Raw genomic sequence first — 26,833 nt, forward strand, 5'->3', positions numbered from 1 at the left:
CCACATATAGTGTATTTCGCTTAGTGCTCACATTCTAGAATGATGTATCACAGTTACAGAAACCACCAATCCACTTACTCAACTCACCCTTTCCCTAGCCCTAATCAACCACAGACTACAGCATTGCTCCCCTCACCTAGGTTCCTAACACCTTGAGTCCAAGATGGTGGGAAGTCACTGAAATCATAAATACAGATAAGCTAGTCAATCTCCCCATTTCCACTATCCCCTTTAAGGTCCCCATACACGGGCCGATTCTAGCTTCTAGCATCGGCACTACCTGAAATCGGGCAGGTTTAAAAATCTAGTCGGATCGGGAACCGCATTGGCTCGTTGATGCGGTCCCTGGACTGACTTTACCTATACCCGTCGTTATAATTTGATTGTTTGGCCCCAGGGCGACATCGCCAAGTGATCGGATCTTAAGGTGTATGGGCACCTTTACTTACCGCTCTCTCTCTCTTCACTTTCTCTACTTCTTTCTTTTCAATCTTCCTGCAATGACTTCATTGTACATTACATCGCTATTTTTTTGTACTATACAAACTAAAGATCTGAAGTGATTAAAGTGATTTGCAAAATAATCACAATCTCTATTGAGATAAATTATACAGCAGTGAGCTAGTTATATTGAAATGTTGACAAAATGGCATCATATTTTCTGCTCAAGAGTAACCCTGACACTACTACTGGTTAATTTCAACCTAAAGATGCTCTAATGTTTTTAATGTTGTTTAGGACAAGAACCACTCGTACCAGCGGTGTCAGGTAGTTCCCGCTGATGCCACCAGAAGTGTTTCCCGCCAGCTAAAATACACCAGTTGTTAAAACACCCCATGCGCCATTAGCTTAAAATGGGTTTTTGTACCTCTTATTAAGCTGAATATTCTGCCCAGCCTATTTTTCAATAATAGTAATAAAATTGTGTTGTTTTTAAAAATGACACTATATTAAAAATGACAACAAAGTATCATATAAGATTATATTTCTTTAAAAGTTTTATTGATTTATAAAAAATTATATAAAATGTGTTTATTGTTGGTCAGTCCATGGTGCATCAGATCCAAAGTTCTGCACCATCCTTACATCAATAGTCCATAATGTTCATCTACAGTTCATCTTGAGGACTGTAGGTAAAATGTGGACCTCCACGATACTCCATCAACTTCTCTTCTCTGCTACCAGTTGCTTTGCTGAGCAGGGGCGTAACTAGAGACACATGGGCCCACATCTTGGATCCAGTCCTCCGTCCAGATAACCGCCAGGCCATCAATCCACCCATATCCCTTCCCCTTTGTATAATTTGTATTGGCCTCTTTAAATTTTGAAAAGATCAAATTCTTGCACCCATTACAGTTACGCCCCTGAAACAGACAGATATTGTCTGTAAAGAAGTATCATTTTACTTGTTGGCGGTTCTTCTGATTATTGGCCATGTATCAGCTTCTGTAGAAACAATTCCTCAGATAACGGGTACAGATCAACAGAATGTTGTCTTGTTAGCCATTCTGAGGATACCTAGAACAATAATAATATTAAATTAATATGAATGAAGATATGTTTTCTAAAAGAATTTCAGTAAGGTGAAGGCTGCATTGGGCCATTGGTGCCATGATACTAACCTGTTTCATTTTAGTTGCAGCTCCAGTTCATTTCTTCCTTGCTTGTTTGTTTAAAGTGCTGAAACAGAAAAAAAAATTTGTAAAAATGCTGAAAACAAACCTAAATGAAAAGTCATACCTTACTGATAACCCAATAACAAAGGAATGTTATTATATATTATTATTATATTCTATATATTTAGTATAGACATCAGTTTATATAGTTTATATATGATAGTGTATTAATAGCTTTGTGTCTATCTATCTATATATCTATCTATCTATATCTATCTAAGTATTTATGCATTGGGGGTCATTTAGAAGGGTTGACTTGATGGACTTTTTTTTTTTTTAACCCAAATTAACTATGTAACTATAGCCAAGGATCTGAGTGTCAGGCACCATACATTGTTTAGCTCTGGCTTATGTTAAAGGAACAGTAACACCAACAAATGAAAATATAATTCAAACAAATGAAAAGTAATGAAAATACTGTTGCCATGCAGGTAAAAGTTGCTATTCAACTAGAAATAGGGCTAAATGGTACAGGTTACATATAAATCACAGATAAGCTCTGTAAAATACCATTGTATTCTACAAAGCTTACCTGTTATCTGCTATGTAACCTTTGCCTTTTCTCCATTTTTCCAGATCGAATGGCTGCCGCCTTGGCCATACAGAGTCTTTTATATATATATATATATATATATATATATATATATATATATATATATATATATATATATATATATATATATATATATATATATATAAACTATAGTAGTGTTTCTGAAGCAAACACACCAGTTTTAGCAGTGCAGGGCAACAGTAAATGATATTTTGGTGTTACTGTTCCTTTAAGGACATAAAATCTGTACCAACACCAGGAATTCTTGTTTTTAGCCAATGACTGAGAATGATGAACAGGATATCACACTGTGTACAGATAATATATGTTCATATTCTCAGTCAATCACTGGCCATTCAGATAATAATATAAAGGGGTGTAGTTATTCTGACTGTTGATGCATATAAAGCTCCATATGTGCACAGAACACAAAGCTTATATTCACTTTATAAAACTCACTCGAAAGCTTCTTGAAATGTTAGGCTCGTACTTCGATCTATTCGGTTCTGTCTATCTTCTTGGGGCTGGTCCTTCTCTGGCTTAGCAGGTTCACTCCTAAAATTCATAAAGTAAAACATTTTTAACACCTATAACTTTAGTTTCAGCTTCTGTCCCACACACAATTTCATAGTTTCGACCTTTAAAAAACTTACATGTTTGACTCCTCCGTCAGTTTCTGAAGTCTTCTGGACTGCATCTCGCTGTAACAAAACAATTTGTTTAATAATACAATAATAATAATAATGAGAGATTGCTTAAACAGATGCAGTTATTTCAATACTTCTTAATATTTACTATAATTATAATTCTAATAATTCAGAAGCTAATAGTATTTGATAATATTCTTGTAGAAAGATTAGTGTCAGTTTAGCAAACTCACTCTATAGTTTTCCGAAGCATTTCACGCTTTACAATCGGCTTTCTTTTTGCTTGTCTGAAATCTCGGGTTCTGAAATAATAATATTTGAAAGGATTATTGAATTGTTTGTACCACATTTTTAAAGCTAAAATTACAGCATTTAATCAATCAGATGCATTGCCCAAAGGTGTCTTTGAACAAAAAGTCACATCCATCGGAAGCATTAACAGCGAAGTAAGAGTCTGAGCTAAGATGCAAGATCTTTGGTCTCTTCCATCAGACTTGGATGGACAGTATTAACCCCTTAAGTATCATTGTAGTTTTAGCTTCAGTCCCACCCAGAACATCCAAGTTATGTAAAACATATCCATTTATTTAAACAACCAAACCTAAATATTCCCATCTCTAAGTAATTTATGTGTAACAAGTATCACTAAATAAATGTCACATTTTAAGCTTAGAAGTTTTAGATACTCACAGTACAGTTTTAGGTAAAACAATTAACCCTTCTGGGTATGCAGGCGTCTCATCAGAAGTGCCTACTCCAGTGAGAATGGTGCTATTAGATCCACGTTCTGGATGTTTCTGGAAATATTCTTTCAATTCTTTATTTAATATCTGCTTTTCCCTGAAACAAAACAGTAAGTTTAAAAATGTTAAAAATGGATGTAAGAAATCACTGCGTGTAGTCATATTTCTTTTAGATTTCATTTACTATTGGCAAATTGAACTCACAAACTAGGTTTAGGAATCGCAGATGTCTTTTCCTTGGGTTCCGGTTGAGTCCTTTTTCCAGTGCCTCTCAAAACACTTTTCCATAGAGTCTCTGGATCTACGTCCTTAACTTTTCCCATATGTATTCTCATCATATTCTTCAACATCTGAGAAGTCCTTAAAAAAAAAATAATAATCTTAAAGATGCTGAAAAGGAACCAAGCACTTGTATATGTAGCCATAATTATTTTGGCTACATAAAAATGTACTTTTTTTTGCAGATAGGCCATTAAAAAATGCTAAAATTAATGAAAAAACCATGTGGGAAATCATGTAACCAAGTAAGGTAATTAATTTAGGCCCTACAGTGTTTTCCCAAGTTCAAATATTGATTACAAGAATGGCACTATTGATTGGATGAGCATCCATTTTATTCTTTTAAAAACTTGTTTGATATCATTTTAATCTTTTAAAAACATTGCTCTGTCAGCTATTTGATGTATGTTGTGCCAATGTATGCATGTCATGGCAGATCAAAAAGCTGTAAATGAATTAAATGGGCAAAACACGACAATTGCCATAAAGAAAATGATATAGAAACCTAAGTGAAATATTTTATACTTACCAACTAGGCTTAGGAATTCCCTGGCGTTCAGGGAAAACCGGCAGCTTGCCTTTAAATAGATTCTCAGGTTTAAGTTTTATATCTGTTGCTTCTTGTTTCTCAGTATGCTTGAGCTTCTGACTTGCCCTAAAGCAAAACAAAAAGTTTAAAGGTACTGATGAGTTACAAAACAAAAAACCACTTTAGTCTCATAAGTATGATGATTTCTTCCCCTTAGATGTCGTTATCATCATCATCACCATCATCTACATATGGCTGATGAGAGATGAGAGTTTGATAAATGCAATTACTTCAATACTTATCATTTAAGGTAGCCATACACCTTCAGATCCGCTCGCTGACCGGATCTTCTCCCGATATCCCCCACCTACCTATCCTAATATCTTATTTAATTTCTTATAACTCCAGTGTCAAGCATACAGTGCAAACAATATTTCTTGCAGCATTGCCCACTTACTCTATACCTATCCTTAGTACAAATACATAAATATATAGTTATGATAAATGATGTGGTCTAAATAGTGCAGATTTAGATCAACTCACATGTTTGGTTTAAGAGCCACAGAAATCTCCTTCTGGCATTCTTTCATTTGATGAGTTGATACTTGATCATCCTCATCATCTGTGACCTCTTCTGTCCACGTCAAGACTATTACCCTGGACAAGCAAATGAAATCATAAGGATATGCAAAATATCCCACATTATTTGAACACAATAGAAATAATAATAGATTTATTTAAACCTAGAAACAGTGCAAGAAAATTATGCTAGAATAATGATTTCACCCCATGATTTGGGCTTTGAAGTTTAAGATTAACAATCTTACCTCCTATATTCAGGTTTAGAGCAAATTTCTTTTGCATTTTCCACAGCATGTTCCTTAGATAAATCTTCATGTGGTACCATATGTTGCTGTTCTGGTTGTATCACATTGGTGACAACAACATTTCTAAACAAAAGAAATGATTATGTTAAGCAGTTTGCAGATAACGCTGTGGTGTAATAACTTCTTAATTTATAAAGCAAACACGTAACTTCAGTCATAAACAAACTTACTCTTTAGGCATTGCCTCCTCCATAGATTTATTCACAGGAGCATTTTTCTTCTTCTTCGTCATCTTCTTCTTTTTGCCTTTACTCCTGAAGAAAGAGTAGAAATAAATATAAGTAAACAAATATGGATGTGTCTTTCCCTTAAGAGAAAGAAAATGGTCATGTTAGGAGGAATACAAACCTCAAAGTAGGCTGAGATTTTTCTATGGCCTTTTCTTCATCATAAGTTGGCTTCTTTTTCCTTATTTTGCCACAAAGAAGTCTGAGCCATGTAGTTATTCTAGATATAGAAGGCTTAGCCTGTGATTCTTCTGTTGCCTTTTCTATATCATCCACTGTATACTTCTTCTTCAGTTTGTAATATAGAAACCTGCAAATGGGAAGGGAACAGTTTAATGAGATGATAAGGTTAACAAATTGAATCCTTCCTCAACATAGCCAATGGCATAACTATAGGGGTAAAAAATGTGTAGTTATGGGGGGCATGAAAAAGGTGGCTCTGGTAAGAAACCATGATCTCCATGATGAACAGTGCATGAACTGTGGTCCCCTATTACTGCCACCAAAATTTACATTCATTATTCTGTCATGGTGAGCAAATGGGGAATAGCTGTGGAAGTCATGGGGACATACCTTGATAGGTCAATAATAACGATATAAAGTGGGGAAAAAAAGGCAAATATATAATTTCAGTATCTAATAGCTTGCGAGATTATATAGAAGCCAATAAGCGTTTTTATCGAGCAAGTTATCCTTATTGATAAATGATCAAGAAATCAAAATTTTGTAAAATGCGAGTGTATTAGAATTAGAAACACACTCTCTTGTTCACAAACTCAAACATTGATAAATTAGCCCAATAGTTGCCCCTTTCATAACAGCACAGAAATGACTCCCAGCTCAGTTAAATCAATGATCACAAGTCCAGCACAGTAATAATCATCACCAGCACTTAGCACAAGGCATAGAACAATTAAGAATCCTGCAAGCTTTATGGCTCCGGCTAACTGTAAATAAATATATATTTAGATATATAATATGTTGGATGAAGAGAAAGGACTTACCATACAGCTGCTCCTGGCAATACAAATGTTCCCATCATGGCTAGTGCAATAATAAATGCTTTATAGTTGTATTTATAGCCTGTACTGTATGCCCTTCCATCTTCCAATTGACTGGTATTCACAGCAATTTCCTTTGGGGGTTCAGTTACTTGAACTCTTTTTTTAGTTGCTAGTGCCAAAAGAAACAGGGATAAGTGAAACTCCTTATATCTGGCAAACCTGTAGTCTAATGACCTTAACCCAACTAATCCAGCACTTGCCCCTTATCCCTATATTTAACCCTTCTCTGTTAGTTGTAATAAATCTAACTCCTGTGCTCACTTTCATGCACTCATAGATACGCACATTCATGCACACAGACCCCGTGCAGCAAGCCACATGCATACCCGTTATGATAGGGTGTTGGGGTGAACTTTATTAATGATTATACCCTTGAGTTTCATGTATGATTTAATGTTCTTACTATGTGTTGATTTTATTGGGTACTATGGTCTTATCAATGCTTGTCTATATGGTCTGTATATTCATAAAGGCTGTTTTAAATTCCGATGTTATACCTTTCCCTTATCAATCACAGTAGATCACATATAAAAAAGTTGGAATTTTTCAAGACATACTCCCCACCCAAAACTTTTCCCTCATATCAGATTAGTTGCCTGTAACTGCAGTTGTCATTCCTCTACTTACCGTAACAGGGCTGGATACACTGTAAAAGTAATCCTACGACAATCATGCACTTGATTAAATATATATAAAATATCCTCATTCTTTTGTCGGTTTTCATATTGTATATATAATCTTGTTTCTGCATAAAGTGAAATGGATAGAAATATATTAGAAGAAAATCCATATAAAGATATCCATAACCAGATAGAATATGAGCTTTCCTTAACCTCCTCCAAAATAATTGTCTGTCCTACTTCTGATATCTTGCTTTTTAGTTTTCATTATATTCAATAATGTCTAACAGAAAACTCCCATTCAGGGCTACATTCTCTAATTTTTTAAAATTATACAACAATACACATTTTGTAATAATTTATACTTCAAATAATTTTCTATACTACTGGAGTTATTATGTGTTGTTCTGTATTAGTCTGTGTTTTATATCGTTCAGCACATTGGGCTAACAAGCACAGACTGAGCAGAGAGTGTAGGGTTTAACTATAACTAGATGAAATGAGTAAAATATGTAGTTAATGTGTAGTGGAAAACTACTTAGAATTGCATATTTTTATTATTAAAAATCACTTTTTGATGGAAGATTAATTGAATGTGACATCATTAAAATAAATGTCTAAATATATATATATATATATATATATATATTGGTGTGTGTATGTATGTATATAAATTATAAAATGCACAAAGCCATTAATAGTAATACCCAACTTTGTGTTTTTAAACCTGTATCAATATTAAATATAGACCAAGGATAAGAGCAAATTAAACAAATCTTTTTGGAATATAGAGAGGCCACTCACTTTTTGTATGTTAAAATTAATTAGTTGAATAAAATATGTTATTTTTCTTCTTGTTTGTGCTCTTTGCTAAAGAGTGTATAGCAGCTTCAGCTGAAAAGCACAAACTGAGCAGAAAGCTCCGGGTTTGTTTATAACTACATAGCTGTTATGTCACAATGATGTTACTATAGAAACCATTGTGATGTCATTGCTGACCTGCTTTGAGTCTGAGTGATTGATGCCCTGGCTGTGATGTCACAGTGTTGTGACTATGGCAACCTCTTATTGTGATGTCATGCTAACCTGACACCACTAATGTTAGCAAATACTTGGAAATCTAAATTCTTGGTTTAAGTATTAAATAGGTAAAATGTGTATCCCCATATGTAATAACAGCCAGGATCAGTCACCCATAGCAATCAATAGCTTCTAATTAAAAGGGAACAAGTAAATGCTGCCTGCTGATTGGTTGCTATATGTAATAACAGTTAACAGTTAGCAAAATTGAATCATTTAGCATAACTGAATCCACAAAGTGCAATATAAAATGTATAGACAGTTAGGGTGACATTGGCCTTTCTGTTCTGTAGGATACTGACCGTGGTAAACGGCTATTTGAATGTAAGAATAAGGTTGAATAAGAGAGGCCTGAACTGAAATAAAATATGTAGTTAATGTGTAGTGGGAAACTACTTAGAATTGCATTTTTTTATTATTGAAAAACACTTTTTGATGGAAGATTAATTGAATGTGACATATCATTAAAATAAATGTCTATATATATATAGGTGTGTGTATGTGTGTGTATATATATATATATATATAAATTATAAAATGCACAAAGCCATTAATAGTAATACCCAACTTTGTGTTTTTAAACCTATACCAATATTAAATATAAACCAAGGATAAGAGCAAATAAAAAACAAATCTCTTTGGAATATAGAGAGGCCACTCACGTTTTGTTGGTTGAAAATTGTTGAATAAAATTTGTTGTTTTTCTTCTTGTTTGTGCTCATCGCTAAAGTGCGTATAGCAGCTTCAGCTGAAAAACACAAACTGAGCAGGAAGCTCCGGGTTTGTTTATAACTAGACAGCTGTTGATGATGTCACAATGATGTTACTATAGCAACCTCACGTTGCAATGTAATTGTATGGCAACCTCTTATTGTGATGTCACGGTAACCTGACACCACTAATGTTAGCAAATACTGGGAAATCTAAATCCTAGGTTTAAGTATTAAATAGGTAAAATGTGTATCCCCATATGTAATAACAGCCAGGATCATGTCTATGAAGATTTTCATTCATCCAGGTCATGGTATATCTAGTATAAATAAATCCAAAGCAACTGGACTTGTTTGGTAATCATTGAAGACGTTTCACTACTCATCCGAGCAGCTTCTTCAGTTCAACTGACTAGTATGGGAAGCCCTCAGCATATATATATTGGATTAGTGGAAGAGTATATATGCTGAGGGCTTCCCATACCAGTCAGTTGAACTGAAGAAGCTGCTCGGATGAGCAGTGAAACGTCTTCAATGATTACCAAACAAGTCCAGCTGCTTTAGATTTATTTATACTAGATAAACAGCAAGGATCAGTCACCCATAGCAATCAATAGCTTCTAATTAAAAAGGGAACAAGTAAATGCTGCCTGCTGATTGGTTGCTATATGTAAATGACACTGATGACACTAAATTGTGCAAAACTATAAGTTCCATGCAGGATGCTGCCGCTTTGCAGAGCGATTTGACAAAATTAGATAACTGGGCAGCAAACTGGAAAATGAGGTTCAATGTTGATAAGTGCAAAGTTATGCACTTTGGTAGAAATAATATAAACGCAAACTATCTACTGAATGGTAGTGTGTTGGGGGTATCCTTAATGGAGAAGGATCTAGGGGTTTTTGTTGATAACAAGTTGTCTAATTCCAGGCAGTGTCATTCTGTGGCTACTAAAGCAAATAAAGTGCTGTCTTGTATAAAAAAGGGCATTGACTCAAGGGATGAGAACATAATTTTGCCCCTTTATAGGTCCCTGGTAAGGCCTCACCTTGAGTATGCAGTGCAGTTTTGGGCTCCAGTCCTTAAGAAGGATATTAATGAGCTGGAGAGAGTGCAGAGACGTGCAACTAAACTGGTTAAGGGGATGGAAGATTTAAACTATGAGGTTAGACTGTCGAGGTTGGGGTTGTTTTCTCTGGAAAAGAGGCGCTTGCGAGGGGACATGATTACTCTGTACAAGTACATTAGAGGGGATTATAGGCAGTTGGGGGATGTTCTTTTTTCCCATAAAAACAATCAACGCACCAGAGGTCACCCCTTTAGATTAGAGGAAAGGAGTTTCCATTTGAAGCAGCGTAGGTGGTTTTTCACGGTGAGGGCAGTGAGGTTATGGAATGCCCTTCCTAGTGATGTGGTAATGGCAGATTCTGTTAATGCCTTTAAGAGGGGCCTGGATGAGTTCTTGATCAATCAGAATATCAAAGGCTATTGTGATACTAATATCTACAGTTAGTACTAGTGGTTGTATTTATAGTTTATGTATGTGAGTGTATAGATTGGTAGGTGTGGGTTAGATGTGCTGGATTTACTTGGATGGGTTGAACTTGATGGACACAGGTCTTTTTTCAACCCTATGTAACTATGTAACTATGTAACTATGTAATAAAAACGTTTAGTAAAATTTGCTCCTGAAATGACATAACCCCATGAATATTTGTAATGTTTAAATATTGACAATAATACCTACTGAACAGACACGGCAGATATTATAACACAAAAGACATAAGGCATAATAATGTGTTTTGTTTTCTTATTTTGTAATTGTGTTGGGTTGAAAACCCCACAGATTGTTCTTCAACTTTGGCTTTTTCTTCCGCTTCTTCTTCTTAGCGCCCCCCCATTTTCTAAACGCTACTCCTCCTACAGGTTTAGGGGTACAACACCCAAACTCCTCACACAGCTTTGCCCTATAGCGGAGCAGGTTGCTTGTGCTTACTAATTTATCCCCCCCGTCTTTCTGTGGTGCCGAACTTGAATAACATAACGGGGTCACCACGAATGAAACAGCGACATTTGTTGGATGACCCCAAAGTGGGAGGGGCCAACAACTGCTGCCAATCTTACAGCTTTGAGGCTACACTCCCTAAACTTGAATCACATAGTCATGGGCTCAGCCTGAATTAAAATATGATGATTGTTGGATGCCCAGAAGTGGGCGGAGCTGTGAACAGCCAATCAGATTTTACCTATTGACTTGGCAGAAATCCAACCTGCTGCCATTCTCACAGTAATAACGCCGGGGTCCCCAAACTTTGCAGGTTTAGGCACCAGGTAACTGCGGTTCAAGGTTAGAAAAAGTGGGTGGAGCCACCAACAGCCAATCAGATTTTACTTATTGACTTTCAATGGGAAAATTCAACCTGCTGCCATTCGCACAGTATTAACAACAGGGTCCCCAAACTTTGCAGCGTTAGGCACCAGGTAACTGCGGTTCAAGGTTATAAAAAGTGGATGGAGCCACCAACAGCCAATCAGATTTTACCTATTGACTTTCAATGGGGAAATTCAACCTGCTGCCATTCACACAGTATTAACAACAGGGTCCCCAAACTTTGCAGGGTTAGGCACCAGGTAACTGCGGTTCAAGGTTATAAAAAGTGGGTGGAGCCACCAACAGCCAATCAGATTTTACTTATTGACTTTCAATGGGAAAATTCAACCTGCTGCCATTCGCACAGTATTAACAACAGGGTCCCCAAACTTTGCAGGTTTAGGCACCAGGTAACTGCGGTTCAAGGTTAGAAAAAGTGGATGGAGCCACCAACAGCCAATCAGATTTTACCTATTGACTTTCAATGGGGAAATTCAACCTGCTGCCATTCACACAGTATTAACAACAGGGTCCCCAAACTTTTCAAAGTTAGTCACTAGGGGACTGCAGTTTTAGTTTTGAAAAGTGGGTGAAGTTACCAACAGCCAATCAAATTTCACCTACTGATTTTTATTGGTTTAATGCCAGAGTTCCCAAATTTTGACTTTCAGTCACTGGGTGACTATGCTTTCAAGTTTTTTTTTTAAAAGAAAGCAAAGTGGGAGGGGCCAATAACAGCCAATCAAATTTCACCCACTGGCTTTTATGGGGAAATTGAAACTGCTGCCAATCTTACAGCTTTGAGGCTACACTCCCCAAACTTGAATCACATAGTCATGGGCTCAGCCTGAATGAAAATATGATGATTGTTGGCCCAAAAGTGGGCGGGGCTGTGAACAGCCAATCAGATTTAACCTATTGACTTGCTGCCATTGTCACAGTAATAACACCGGGGTCCCAAAACTTTGCAGGGTCAGGTAACTGTGGTTCAAGGTTAGAAAAAGTGGGCAGAGTCACCAACAGCCAATCAGATTTTACCTATTGACTTTTATTGGTTTGATGCCAGAGTTCCCAAACTTTGCACAGTCAGTCACTAGGTGACTACATATTCAAGGGTTTGTTTTTTTTTTAAAGTGGGCGGAGCCAGAAACAGCCAATCAGATTTAACCTATTGACTTGCTGCCATTGTCACAGTAATAACACCGGGGTCCCAAAACTTTGCAGGGTCAGGTAACTGTGGTTCAAGGTTAGAAAAAGTGGGCAGAGTCACCAACAGCCAATCAGATTTTACCTATTGACTTTTATTGGTTTGATGCCAGAGTTCCCAAACTTTGCACAGTCAGTCACTAGGTGACTACATATTCAAGGGTTTGTTTTTTTTTAAAGTGGGCGGAGCCAGAAACAGCCAATCAGATTTTACCTATTGACTTTCAATGGGGAAATTCAACCTGCTGCCATTCTTATAGTATTAACCCCAGGGTCCCCAAACTTTTCACAGGTGGTCACTAGGGAACTGCAGGTTTAGTTTTGAAAAAGTGGGTGGAGCCATAAATAGCCAATCAGATTTCACCTATTGAATTTTATTGGTTTGATGCCAGGGTCCCCAAACTTTGCACAGTCAGTCACTAGGTGACTACATATTCAAGGGTTTGTTTTTTTTAAAGTGGGCGGAGCCAGAAACAGCCAATCAGATTTTACCTATTGACTTTCAATGGGGAAATTCAACCTGCTGCCATTCTTATAGTATTAACCCCAGGGTCCCCAAACTTTTCACAGGTGGTCACTAGGGAACTGCAGGTTTAGTTTTGAAAAAGTGGGTGGAGCCATAAATAGCCAATCAGATTTCACCTATTGAATTTTATTGGTTTGATGCCAGGGTCCCCAAACTTTGCACAATCAGTCACTGGGTAACTTCATAGTCAAGGTTATAAAACGTGGGTGGGGCCACCAAAAGCCAATCAGATTTCATCTATAGACTTCATATATCATATCATATCAAATTTCTTTCATTGTTTTCAGTGGGGAAATTTTAACTGCTGCCATTCTCACATGTTTAATGTCAGGGTCCCCAAATTTTGCACAGTTCTGACTATTTTCCAAGTTTGGGAAAGTGGGCGGGGCCAACAACAGCCAATCAGATTTCACCTATAGACTTCATATGTTTAAATTTAAACTGCTACCATTCTTTAAATATTAATACTAAGGTCCCCAAACTTTGCAGAGCTAGTCACCAGGTAACTGCGGTTCAGAGTTAGAAAAAGTGGATGGAGCCACCTACAGCCAATCAGATTTTAACTATTGATTTTCAATGGGGAAATTCAACCTGCTGCCATTCTCACAGTATTAACACCAGGGTCACTAGGGGACTGCATTTTTAGATTTTAAAAAGTGGGTGGAGCCACCAACAGCAAATCCGGCTTCACCTATTTAATTTTTTTGGTTTAAATTTTAAAATGCTGCCTTTCTCACACTATTTATGTCAGGGTTCCCAAACTTTGCACAATCAGTCACTGGCTGACTACGCATTCAGGGTAAGAACAAGTGGGTGGAGCCACCAACAGCCAATTCATTTCCACCCATTAAATTCATTGGTTTATATTTAAACTGATGCCATTATTTAACTATTGATTCCAGGGTTGTTAAACTTTTCAAAGTTAGTCACTGGGTATTTGCTGTTTAAAGTTAGAAACAGTGGGTGAAGCCACCAACAGCCAATCAGATTTCACCTATTTACTTTTAATGGTGAAGTGTAAAATGCTGTCAGTCCCACAATTTTAGTCCCCAAACTTTGCAGAGTTGGTCACTGGGTGACTGCAGTTTAAAAATAGCAAATCAGATTTCATCCATTGAATTTTATTGGTTTAAATATAAAATACTGTGTTTCTCACACTATTTATGCCAGGCTGCCCACTGTTTGTCACTGGGTGACCTTGACTAACAGTTAGAAAAAGTGGGCGAGGCCACCAACCACCAGTCAGATGTCACTCATTTACTTTTAGTGGGGAAATTTAAATTGCTGCCATTCAGACACTATTAAAACCAGGGTCCCCAAACTTTGCACAGTGGTTTTTACTATATAACTGTGGTCCAAGGTTAGAAAAAGTGGGCGGGGCCAACAACAGATCAGATATCATTCAGAGACTTCATGTTTTTCAAACCAAAGTGAAGTTTGTTCTCAAACTTCCCTTTCTAGTTTTTAAATGCAATAGTTAGGGTTGCCATCTGGCCAGTATTAATTAATCTACTTATACATATCAACAATGTGGTTTATGCCCACTGTATGCACTAAGGTGGGACCAGCTAATACAGCCTCAGCTTTTACACCCCTATTTACAAATATTGCATGAATATTCCCCAAGGGCTAACAGGATAATATGTGCTTAGTTTTTTTATGTCTAGCATATCCGCAACAGCCAATCAGATGTTGCTTTCAAATATGGGTTATTAGTAGTGATGAGCGTATCTGTCCCATTTCACTTCGGAGAACAAAAATGCTGAAAAATTTGTGAAACAGCAAAAAATTTGCGAAAATGTGTGTATTGCGCCGCTCTTTTGACATAACTGTGACTTATTTGACATGATTGCAACTTTTTGTGATGTAAACCCAATTTTTTCCTCACAAATTTTTTTTTGTGGCTTTATTATGTTAAGCTTGCCATACATGACCAAATTTAGTGGGCAGTTTGTACTATACTACATGAATATCTGGGTGTGTATTGTACTTCAAGGGGCATAGTTGCCAGCACGGGAGCTGGGAAGTTTTTCCTATAAAGCAGTGCTATCCAATAAGCAGGCCACATTTGGCCTGCGGCTCCCCCTGGTGTGCCCCCACCCCCATCTGGCTGCTGTGGCTGCTTGCCTTTCTGTAAGATTTAAATGGTATCAACACAGGTATGGGATCCCTTATCCGGAAACCCGTTATCCTAAAGCTCAGAATTACGGAAAGCCTGTCTCCCATAGACTCCATTTTAATCAAATAATTCAGGATTTTAAAACTGATTTCCTTTTTCTCTGTAGTAATAATTAAAATAATATAAATAATCCTTATTGGGGGCAGAGCAGTCCTATTGGGTTTAATTAATGTTTTATTGATTTTTTAGTATGGAGATCCAAATTATGGAAAGACCCCATATCCGGAATACCCTTGGTCCTGAGCATTCTGGATAATGGGTCCTATACCTGTACTGAGATTAACTCACGTCTCAGATCCAGGCTGTAAATCCCTTGACCATGTAGGCCCCGGTACCACAGAAATTGAACAGCGTGGCTGTAAAGAAATGTGTGAACATTTCCAACACTCTCAAACAGCACTTTACTGTGGGCAGAAAAAAGCATGATTTCTATTTCTTGAAGAGATAATGCAGTTGTTTTTATGGCCGGATATATTATTATTCATCCCGGGGGTTTGGGCACATGGTTGTAACAAAACACAAAAGGGAACTCTTTCTGATGTTTTTCTGCGATGATTCCCTTTTTTTTCCCCCCACAATTTTTTTTAAAATCCACTCAGTTCATAAAAATATCCTGGCTTCTGCTTTAAACCCAGTGGGTGAGCTTTAGCCTTTAGGATAAACCCATGTAAATTGACTTTTCTAGGAGCCTTAAGGAATTTTTTCCCAGAATCCTGTTATAAAAATATTACAGAAATCAAAATGACAAGCAGGGCACAGGAAACCAGCGTGGACACTCACCCTAATGGTTTTATCAGTCCTTATTGGTCCTTCAAATAGCTAACTAGTCCACTGCTCTATTGACCTGGAACTTTCTTACCTGCTTTGCTAACTTTCCTATAACTTCCAATGCATTTTTCATGTGCATCTGGGCCACTCTTGGATCTCTTTTCTTCCGACCTCTGTGTCATTCTCTTGACCTTTTCTTAATTAACTGTTTCCCCACCTTCCCCACTTTCTATTTCACCTAGGGGCACATTTACTAATCCACAAATCTGAATCCCGAATGGGAAAAAATTGGATTGGAAACGAAAATGTTGCGACTTTTTCGTCGCCGTCGCGCTTTTTTTCGTATTTTGCACGATCTTTACGTTGCCGTCACGACTTTATCGTATTGAGCAATTGTAAATGGCGGAAAAACCAATCCAATTGACGAAAAAGTCGCAACGGCGATGAAAGAGTCGCAAAAATACTGATCATTACGAAAAAACGCATTCAGACGCTTTCGGTCCGTTCGTGCATTGGTAAATCTGCCCCCTAGTGTACTTATATTTACTTATTGTTTCTATCCTCACCTATCCCATGTTTCTTCTCTACTAGTGATGAGCGAATCTGTCCCGTTTCACTGCGCCATAAAATTTGAGAAACGTCGAAAAATTAGCAAAACACATTTGTCGCGCGTATTTTTTTTTGTTGCCCGCATATTTTTTGTCGTTTGCGTCTTTTTTGGTCGCACCACGCTTTTTGACACCACTGTGCCCAACCGCACCCTATTTTTTTTTTATGCGCATCAAGTTTTTCTGCAGCAAATTTTCACAGAAGTTTCGTGAAACAATTCGCCAATGGCGAAATGTGGAAATTCACTGCAAAACCATGCATGGGGGAAAAAAATCACTCAACACTATTCTCTACTACGTCAACTTGTTTTGCACTATGAACTCTCTATCGTCTAATGCTTCAAGTACTTTTTCACTTTGGTTGTTATTCATACAATATCAGCTGTAGAATTCACAACACCCCAGAGGTAGCACTTTGGGGAACCAATCCCTAGTGCTAGGTGAAGCTCGCAGTGGTGTATTACTCCAGGAATCTATCTGTTCCTGAGCCGGACCACTTGAGTCACTATACTGGCCTCACCACCCGCTGGTCAGTTTCACACTGTGATCCAGTCAAGGAACTTGTCAGAAGAAAGAGGGTCTGGCGTTTTCCTAAGAAATCATGAAAAAAGTTATCTGAGATTTGTGATGATTTTCCTAAAGAGGGCCCCCCTAAAGGGACATCAGAAAATGGAATAATAATTTACATGCAAATAAATGTGTATCCTTAATTCATTCTAAATTATTTAAAGAAGCCATAGGAATGACAATCTATTTTTAAGTCAATTTTTAACAGAACGTGACAACTTAAGCAAAGAGAAAGTAATAGTTTAAAGTGTGTTATCGGTGTCTCCATTTCCTCCTGTGTTACACCCACTCTGGGTGTGTCACAAACCCAATATATTGATTCACTAAGGTGCGATAACGCTTATCGCATGCTTTTCTATGTTAAAATTGACGCGAAAAAAACACGTGATTCGCTAAAGATTTGTCGCATGCGTTAAGTCGCATATCGCATGCGTTAAATAGAGCGCAACCGAATGCGTTAATTTTAACACATTGCGTAAATTTGCGAATAAAAAGAATACTAACGCATGATTCACAAATACATATGAAGCGTTAAATGCGCTAAATATCGCATTAGTCTGTGCAAAAATTAACACCTACTTGATTTAGGCGATAATTATAGAAAGTACAGTTAATGAGCTTTTGCAACACAATATGGACTTTGCAGTGGGAATTATTTAAGTCTGTGTTGGCCCTAGAGTGATGCAGCTGTCAGTTTGCAGGGAAATGGGCATTTTCAGAACAGTAGTTTAACGAGCGTAATGCTGTGTATGGCTAATATGGCGTGCGCGTGGCAATATCGCTTGTGCGTTAATTAGTGCGCGAAACAAGTAGCGCACACGCGTAAATTAGCGCACGTTGCACCGATAGTCTTCGCAACTTAAATAATGCAAAAAGCATCAAGTCTAAATTAACGCAAATATACTTTTAGTGAATCATGCGCAAAAATTAGACGCAATAGCGCTCATTTTAACACACCTGTTTAAATGACTCCCTTTTCTCTGTAATAATAAAACAGTACCTTGTACTTGATCCCAACTAAGATATAATTACCCCTTATTGGGGGCAGAACAGCCCTATTGGGTTTATTTCATGGTTAAATGATTCCCTTTTCTCTGTAATAATAAAACAGTACCTTGTACTTGATCCCAACTAAGATATAATTACCCCTTATTGGGGGCAGAACAGTCCTATTGGGTTTATTGAATGTTTAAATAATTTTTTTAATAGACTTAAGGTAGAAGATCTGAATTACAGAAAGACCCCTTATCTGGAGCATTCTGGATAATGGGTCCCATACCTGTATCATACATACAACTATACAGCACTGTATAATATTTGGAAACATAACCACAATTCTCAGCAAAGCAAACACCTATCAGTGTTCTAGAGACAAGAATTCCTGGCCTTATCAAAAACTGGGAAAAAATGGCCTGAAAACTATGGTGCAGCTTTTCAACCCTAACATTCTAAAAACATTTGGAGATCTCCAGGTTCAATACAACTTACCCAACCAGGACTTATCTAAATATTTTTAAATACGCGACCATCTACTCATATACCTGAGGTCCCACAACAGCAAACTGCCTTTGAACTTCTCTGCTACCGAACAGCAGAAAAATGAAAGGACTTATCAAACAAACACAAGGTCATAAACCATCCCACCGCCAAAAAACCAAATCACATCATGAAGCAGGAACAAGACCTGCATATAACATTTATGATGCCCCAGTGGATTCAGGCAGCAAATGCACCAACCACGAATAAAATCAGAGCAAGATCTTATTCAGATGGTAGAAAACACCCAATATATTCCATTACATGTTACTATAGGTCTCTGCAAATTGCTAGAAATGTAACAAAGCTGAAGAGACATTTCTCCACATATGGTGTCTTGCTTAGTGCTCTCTTCATTCTAGAATGATGTTTCACAGTTACTTCAAGAAACCACTAAGCTTCTTACTCAACTCGCTCTTTTCCTAGCCCTAATCAACCACAGAACCACTCGTACTAGCGGTGTCAGGTAGTTCCCGCTGATGCCACCAGGAGTGTTTCCCGCCAGCTAAAATACACCAGTGGATAAAACACCCCATGCGCCATTAGCTTAAAATGGGTTTTAGTACCCCTTATTAAGCTGAATATTCTGCCCAGCCTATTTTTCAATAATAGTAATAAAATTGTGTTGTTTTTAAAAATGACACTATATTAAAAATGACAACAAAGTATCAAATAAGATTATATTTCTTTAAAAGTTTTATTGATTTATAAAAAATTATATAAAATGTGTTTAATCTGTTTTTGTTGGTCAGTCCATGGTGCATCAGATCCAAAGTTCTCCACCATCCTTACATCAATAGTCCATAATGTTCATCTACAGTTCATCTTGAGGACTGTAGGTAAAATGTGGACCTCCACGATACTCCATCAACTTCTCTTCTCTGCTACCAGTTGCTTTGCTGAGCAGGGGCGTAACTAGAGACACATGGGCCCACATCTTGGATCCAGTCCTCCGTCCGGATAACCGCCAGGCCATCAATCCACCCATATCCCTTCCCCTATGTATAACTTGTGTATTGGCCTCTTTAACTTTTGAAAAGATCAAATTCTTGCACCCATTACAGTTACGCCCCTAAAACAGACAGATTTTGTCTGTAAACAAGTATCATTTTACTTGTTGGCGGTTCTTCTGATTATTGGCCATGTATCAGCTTCTGTAGAAACAGTTCCTCAGATAACGGATCAAGATCAACGGAATGTCTTGTTAGCCATTCTGAGGATACCTAGAACAATAAAAATAATATTAAATTAATATGCATGAAGATATGATTTCTAAAAGAATTTCAGTAAGGTGAGGGCTGCATTGGGCCATTGGTGCCATGGTACTAACCTGTTTCATTTTAGTTGCAGCTCCAGTTCATGTGAAAAATATCCAAATAATGCAAATCCTTATTTCTTCCTTGCTTGTTTGTTTAAAGTGCTGAAACAGAAAAAAAATTGTAAAAATTATGAAAACAAACCTAAAAAAAAGCACTGCCATAAGTTCCTGACTATGTAGCTATAAGTTGTTAAATTCCATTTTTCTATTGGCTAATGAAAGGTCATACCTTACTGATAACCCAATAACAAAGGAATGTTATTATATATTATTATTATATTCTATATATTTAGTATAGACATCAGTTTATATATGATAGTGTATTGATAGCTTTGTGTCTATCTATCTATCTATATCTATCTAAGCATTTATGCATTGGGGGTCATTTGGAAGGGTTGACTTGATGGACTTTTTTTTTTTTAACCCAAATTAACTATGTAACTATAGCCAAGGATCTGAGTGTCAGGCACCATACATTGTTTAGCTCTGGCTTATGTTAAAGGAACAGTAACACCAACAAATGAAAATATAATTCAAACAAATGAAAAGTAATGAAAATACTGTTGCCATGCAGGTAAAAGTTGCTATTCAACTAGAAATAGGGCTAAATGGTACAGGTTACATATAAATGACAGATAAGCTCTGTAAAATACCATTGTATTCTACAAAGCTTACCTGTTATCTGCTATGTAACCTTTGCCTTTTCTCCATTTTTCCAGATCGAATGGCTGCCGCCTTGGCCATACAGAAGCTTTTATATATATATATAAACTATAGTAGTGTTTCTGAAGCAAACACACCAGTTTTAGCAGTGCAGGGCAACAGTAAATGATATTTTGGTGTTACTGTTCCTTTAAGGACATAAAATCTGTACCAACACCAGGAATTCTTGTTTTTAGCCAATGACTGAGAATGATGAACAGGATATCACACTGTGTACAGATAATATATGTTCATATTCTCAGTCAATCACTGGCCATTCAGATAATAATATAAAGGGGTGTAGTTATTCTGACTGTTGATGCATATAAAGCTCCATATGTGCACAGAACACAAAGCTTATATTCACTTTATAAAACTCACTCGAAAGCTTCTTGAAATGTTAGGCTCGTACTTCGATCTATTCGGTTCTGTCTATCTTCTTGGGGCTGGTCCTTCTCTGGCTTAGCAGGTTCACTCCTAAAATTCATAAAGTAAAACATTTTTAACACCTATAACTTTAGTTTCAGCTTCTGTCCCACACACAATTTCATAGTTTCGACCTTTAAAAAACTTACATGTTTGACTCCTCCGTCAGTTTCTGAAGTCTTCTGGACTGCATCTCGCTGTAACAAAACAATTTGTTTAATAATACAATAATAATAATAATGAGAGATTGCTTAAACAGATGCAGTTATTTCAATACTTCTTAATATTTACTATAATTATAATTCTAATAATTCAGAAGCTAATAGTATTTGATAATATTCTTGTAGAAAGGTTAGTGTCAGTTTAGCAAACTCACTCTATAGTTTTCCGAAGCATTTCACGCTTTACAATCGGCTTTCTTTTTGCTTGTCTGAAATCTCGGGTTCTGAAATAATAATATTTGAAAGGATTATTGAATTGTTTGTACCACATTTTTAAAGCTAAAATTACAGCATTTAATCAATCAGATGCATTGCCCAAAGGTGTCTTTGAACAAAAAGTCACATCCATCGGAAGCATTAACAGCGAAGTAAGAGTCTGAGCTAAGATGCAAGATCTTTGGTCTCTTCCATCAGACTTGGATGGACAGTATTAACCCCTTAAGTATCATTGTAGTTTTAGCTTCAGTCCCACCCAGAACATCCAAGTTATGTAAAACATATCCATTTATTTAAACAACCAAACCTAAATATTCCCATCTCTAAGTAATTTATGTGCAACAAGTATCACTAAATAAATGTCACATTTTAAGCTTAGAAGTTTTAGATACTCACAGTACAGTTTTAGGTAAAACAATTAACCCTTCTGGGTATGCAGGCGTCTCATCAGAAGTGCCTACTCCAGTGAGAATGGTGCTATTAGATCCACGTTCTGGATGTTTCTGGAAATATTCTTTCAATTCTTTATTTAACATCTGCTTTTCCCTGAAACAAAACAGTAAGTTTAAAGATGTTAAAAATGAATGTAGGAAATCACTGCGTGTAGCCATATTTCTTTTAGATTTCATTTACTATTGGCGAATTGAACTTACAAACTAGGTTTAGGAATCGCAGATGTCTTTTCCTTGGGTTCCGGCTGAGTCCTTTTTCCAGTGCCTCTCAAAACACTTTTCCATAGAGTCTCTGGATCTACGTCCTTAACTTTTCCCATATGTATTCTCATCATATTCTTCAACATCTGAGAAGTCCTAAAAAAAAAATAATAATCTTAAAGATGCTGAAAAGGAACCAAGCACTTGTATATGTAGCCATAATTATTTTGGCTACATAAAAATGTACATTTTTTTGCAGATAGGCCATTAAAAAATGCTAAAATTAATGAAAAAAACATGTGGGAAATCATGTAACCAAGTAAGGTAATTAATTTAGGCCCTACAGTGTTTTCCCAAGTTCAAATATTGATTACAAGAATGGCACTATTGATTGGATGAGCATCCATTTTATTCTTTAAAAAACTTGTTTGATATCATTTTAATCTTTTAAAAACATTGCTCTGTCAGCTATTTCATGTATGTTGTGCCAATGTATGCATGTCACGGCAGATCAAAAAGCTGTAAAGGGATTAAATGGGCAAAACACGACAATTGCCATAAAGAAAATGATATAGAAACCTAAGTGAAATATTTTATACTTACCAACTAGGCTTAGGAATTCCCTGGCGTTCAGGGAAAACCGGCAGCTTGCCTTTAAATAGATTCTCAGGTTTAAGTTTTATATCTGTTGCTTCTTGTTTCTCAGTATGCTTGAGCTTCTGACTTGCCCTAAAGCAAAACAAAAAGTTTAAAGGTACTGATGAGTTACATAACAAAACACCACTTTAGTCTCATAAGTATGATGATTTCTTCCCCTTAGATGTCGTTATCATCATCATCACCATCATCTACATATGGCTGATGAGAGATGAGACTTTGATAAATGCAATTACTTCAATACTTATCATTTAAGGTAGCCATACACCTTCAGATCCGCTCGCTTGGCGATGTCGCCAAGTGACCGGATCTTCTCCCGATATCCCCCACCTACCTATCCTAATATCTTATTTAATTTCTTATAACTCCAGTGTCAAGCATACAGTGCAAACAATATTTCTTGCAGCATTGCCCACTTACTCTATACCTATCCTTAGTACAAATACATAAATATATAGTTATGATAAATGATGTGGTCTAAATAGTGCAGATTTAGATCAACTCACATGTTTGGTTTAAGAGCCACAGAAATCTCCTTCTGGCATTCTTTCATTTGATGAGTTGATACTTGATCATCCTCATCATCTGTGACCTCTTCTGTCCACGTCAAGACTATTACCCTGGACAAGCAAATGAAATCATAAGATATGCAAAATATCCCACATTATTTGAACACAATAGAAATAATAATAGATATATTTAAACCTAGAAACACTGCCACAGTGCAAGAAAATTATGCTAGAATAATGATTTCACCCCATGATTTGGGCTTTGAAGTTTATGATTAACAATCTTACCTCCTATATTCAGGTTTAGTGCCAAATTCTTTTGCACTTTCCACAGCATGTTCCTTAGATAAATCTTCATGTGGTACCATATGTTGCTGTTCTGGTTGTATCACATTGGTGACAACAACATTTCTAAACAAAAGAAATGATTATGTTAAGCAGTTTGCAGATAACGCTGTGGTGTAATAACTTCTTAATTTATAAAGCAAACACGTAACTTCAGTCATAAACAAACTTACTCTTTAGGCATTGCCTCCTCCACAGATTTATTCACAGGAGCATTTTTCTTCTTCTTCATCGTCTTCTTCTTTTTGCCTTTACTCCTGAAGAAAGTAGAAATAAATATAAATAAAATATAAGTAAATAAGTAAATATAAGTAAACAAATATGGATGTGTCTTTCCCTTAAGAGAAAGAAAATGGTCATGTTAGGAGGAATACAAACCTCAAAGTAGGCTGAGATTTTTCTATGGCCATTTCTTCATCATAAGTTGGCTTCTTTTTCCTTATTTTGCCACAAAGAAGTCTGAGCCATGTAGTTATTCTAGATATAGAAGGCTTAGCCTGTGATTCTTCTGTTGCCTTTTCTATATCATCCACTGTATACTTCTTCTTCAGTTTGTAATATAGAAACCTGCAAATGGGAAGGGAACAGTTTAATGAGATGATAAGGTTCACACATTGAATCCTTCCTCAACATAGCCAATGGCATAACTATAGGGGTAAAAAATGTGTAGTTATGGGGGGCATGAAAAAGGGGGCTCTGGTAAGAAACCATGATCTCCATGATGAACAGTGCATGAACTGTGGTCCCCTATTACTGCCACCAAAATTTACATTCATTATTCTGTCATGGTGAGCAAATGGGGAATAGGTGTGGAAGTCATGGGGACATACCTTGATAGGTCAATAAAGCAAATCTATAATTTCAGTATCTAATAGCTTGCGAGATTATATAGAAGTCAATAGGCGTTTTTATCGAGCAAGTTATCCTTACTGATAAATGATCAAGAAATTAAAATTTTGTAAAATGCGAGTGTATTAGAATTAGAAACACACTCTCTTGTTCACAAACTCAAACACTGATAAATTAGTCCAATAGTTGCCCCTTTCATAACAGCACAGAAATGACTCCCAGCTCAGTTAAATCAATGATCACAAGTCCAGCACAGTAATAATCATCACCAGCACTTAGCACAAGGCATAGAATAATTAAGAATCCTGCAAGCTTTATGGCTCTGGCTAACTGTAAATAAATATATATTTAGATATATATATATGTTGGATGAAGAGAAAGGACTTACCATACAGCTGCTCCTGGCAATACAAATGTTCCCATCATGGCTAGTGCAATAATAAATGCTTTATAGTTGTATTTATAGCCTGTACTGTATGCCCTTCCGTCTTCCAATTGACTGGTATTCACAGCAATTTCCTTTGGGGGTTCAGTTACTTGAACTCTTTTTTTAGTTGCTGCTGCCAAAAGAAACAGGGATAAGTGAAACTCCTTATATCTTGCAAACATGTAGTCTAATGACCTTAACCCAACTAACCCTTATACCTATATTTAACCCTTCTCTGTTAGTTGTAATAAATCTAACTCCTGTGCTCACTTTCATGCACTCATAGATACGCACATTCATGCACACAGACCCCGTGCAGCAAGCCACATTCATACCCATTATGATAGGGTGTTGGGGTGAACTTTATTAATCATTATACCCTTGAGTTTCATGTATAATTTACTGTTCTTACTATGTGTTGATTTTATTGGGTACTATGGTCTTATCAATGCTTGTCTATATGGTCTGTATATTCATAAAGGCTGTTTTAAATTCCGATGTTATACCTTCCCCTTATAAATCAAAGATAGATCACAAATAAAAAAGTTGGAATTTTTCAAGACATACTCCCCACCGAAAACCTTTCCCTCATATCAGATGTAGCTGCAATCGTCATTCCTCTACTTACCGTAACAGGGCTGGATACACTGTAAAAGTAATCCTACGACAATCATGCACTTGATTAAATATATGTCAAATATCCTCATTCTTTTGTCGGTTTTCATATTGTATATATAATCTAGTTTCTGGATAAAGTGAAATGGATAGAAATATATTAGAAGAAAATCCATATAAAGATATCCATAACCAGATAGAATCTGAGCTTTCTTTAACCTCCTCCAAAATAATTGTCTGTCCTACTTCTGATATATAGTCTTCTTGCTTTTAAGTTTTCATTATATTCAATAATGTCTAACAGAAAACTCCCATTCAGGGCTACATTCTCTAATTTTTTTAAATTATCCAACAATACTTTACCTTTTGTAATAATTGTTATACTTCAAATAATTTTTTATACTACTGGAGTTATTATGTGTTGTTCTGTATTAGTTTGTGTTTGATATCTTTCAGCACATTGGGCTAACAAGCACAGACTGAGCAGAGAGTGTAGGGTTTAACTATAACTAGATGAAATTAGTAAAATATGTAGTTAATTTGTAGTGGAAAACTACATAGAATTGCATATTTTTATTATTAAAAATCACTTTTTGATGGAAGATTAATTGAATGTGACATCATTAAAATAAATGTCTATATATATATATTAAGTGTGTGTGTGTGTGTGTATGTATGTATATATATATGTGTATATAAATTATAAAATGCACAAAGCCATTAATAGTAATACCCAATATTAAATATAGACCAAGGATAAGAGCAAATAAAAAACAAATCTCTTTGGAATATAGAGAGGCCACTCACTTTTTGTATGTTAAAATTAATTAGTTGAATAAAATATATTGTTTTTCTTTTTGTTTGTGCTCTTTGCTAAAGAGCGTATAGCAGCTTCAGCTGAAAAGCACAAACTGAGCAGGTAGCTCCGGGTTTGTTTATAACTACATAGCTGTTGATGATGTCACAATGATGTTACTATAGCAACCATTGGGATGTAATTGCTGACCTGCTTTGAGTCTGAGTGATTGATGCCCTGGCTGTGATGTCACAGTGGTGTGAGTATGGCAACCTCATATTGTGATGTCATGGTAACTTAACATGACTAATGTTAGCAAATAC

General features: G+C 36.4%; 2 protein-coding genes across 3 annotated transcripts; both read right to left on the reverse strand.

Annotated features, from left to right (window-relative positions):
- Positions 1-1,009: 1,009 nt before the first annotated feature.
- On the reverse strand, positions 1,010-7,381 carry LOC105947332. Its single transcript, XM_031903092.1, has 14 exons — positions 7,233-7,381; positions 6,546-6,714; positions 5,663-5,851; positions 5,485-5,568; positions 5,255-5,377; positions 4,971-5,084; positions 4,428-4,553; positions 3,824-3,979; positions 3,567-3,716; positions 3,110-3,178; positions 2,883-2,930; positions 2,689-2,784; positions 1,623-1,680; positions 1,010-1,518 (listed from the first exon to the last, which is right to left on the reverse strand). Exons 1-13 carry the CDS (start codon positions 7,354-7,356, stop codon positions 1,650-1,652), a joined length of 1,479 nt encoding a protein of 492 aa, XP_031758952.1. The 5' UTR covers positions 7,357-7,381; the 3' UTR covers positions 1,010-1,518; positions 1,623-1,649.
- Positions 7,382-19,449: 12,068 nt separating this feature from the next.
- LOC100485669 lies at positions 19,450-26,255 on the reverse strand. Of its 2 annotated transcripts, none has more exons than XM_018093975.2 (14): positions 25,728-26,255; positions 25,061-25,229; positions 24,202-24,390; positions 23,997-24,080; positions 23,767-23,889; positions 23,476-23,589; positions 22,916-23,041; positions 22,313-22,468; positions 22,056-22,205; positions 21,599-21,667; positions 21,372-21,419; positions 21,178-21,273; positions 20,107-20,196; positions 19,450-19,999 (listed from the first exon to the last, which is right to left on the reverse strand). In XM_018093975.2, the coding sequence occupies exons 1-13, from the start codon at positions 25,888-25,890 to the stop codon at positions 20,166-20,168; spliced, it is 1,518 nt and encodes a 505-aa protein (XP_017949464.2). In that variant the 5' UTR covers positions 25,891-26,255; the 3' UTR covers positions 19,450-19,999; positions 20,107-20,165. The 2 variants fall into 2 exon arrangements, with proteins under 2 accessions (XP_017949464.2, XP_031758873.1); XM_031903013.1 differs by having other exon boundaries at positions 25,061-25,232.
- Positions 26,256-26,833: the final 578 nt, after the last annotated feature.

The sequence above is a fragment of the Xenopus tropicalis genome, chromosome 5 (assembly GCF_000004195.4).
Source record: "Xenopus tropicalis strain Nigerian chromosome 5, UCB_Xtro_10.0, whole genome shotgun sequence".
Lineage (NCBI taxonomy): Eukaryota > Metazoa > Chordata > Amphibia > Anura > Pipidae > Xenopus > Xenopus tropicalis.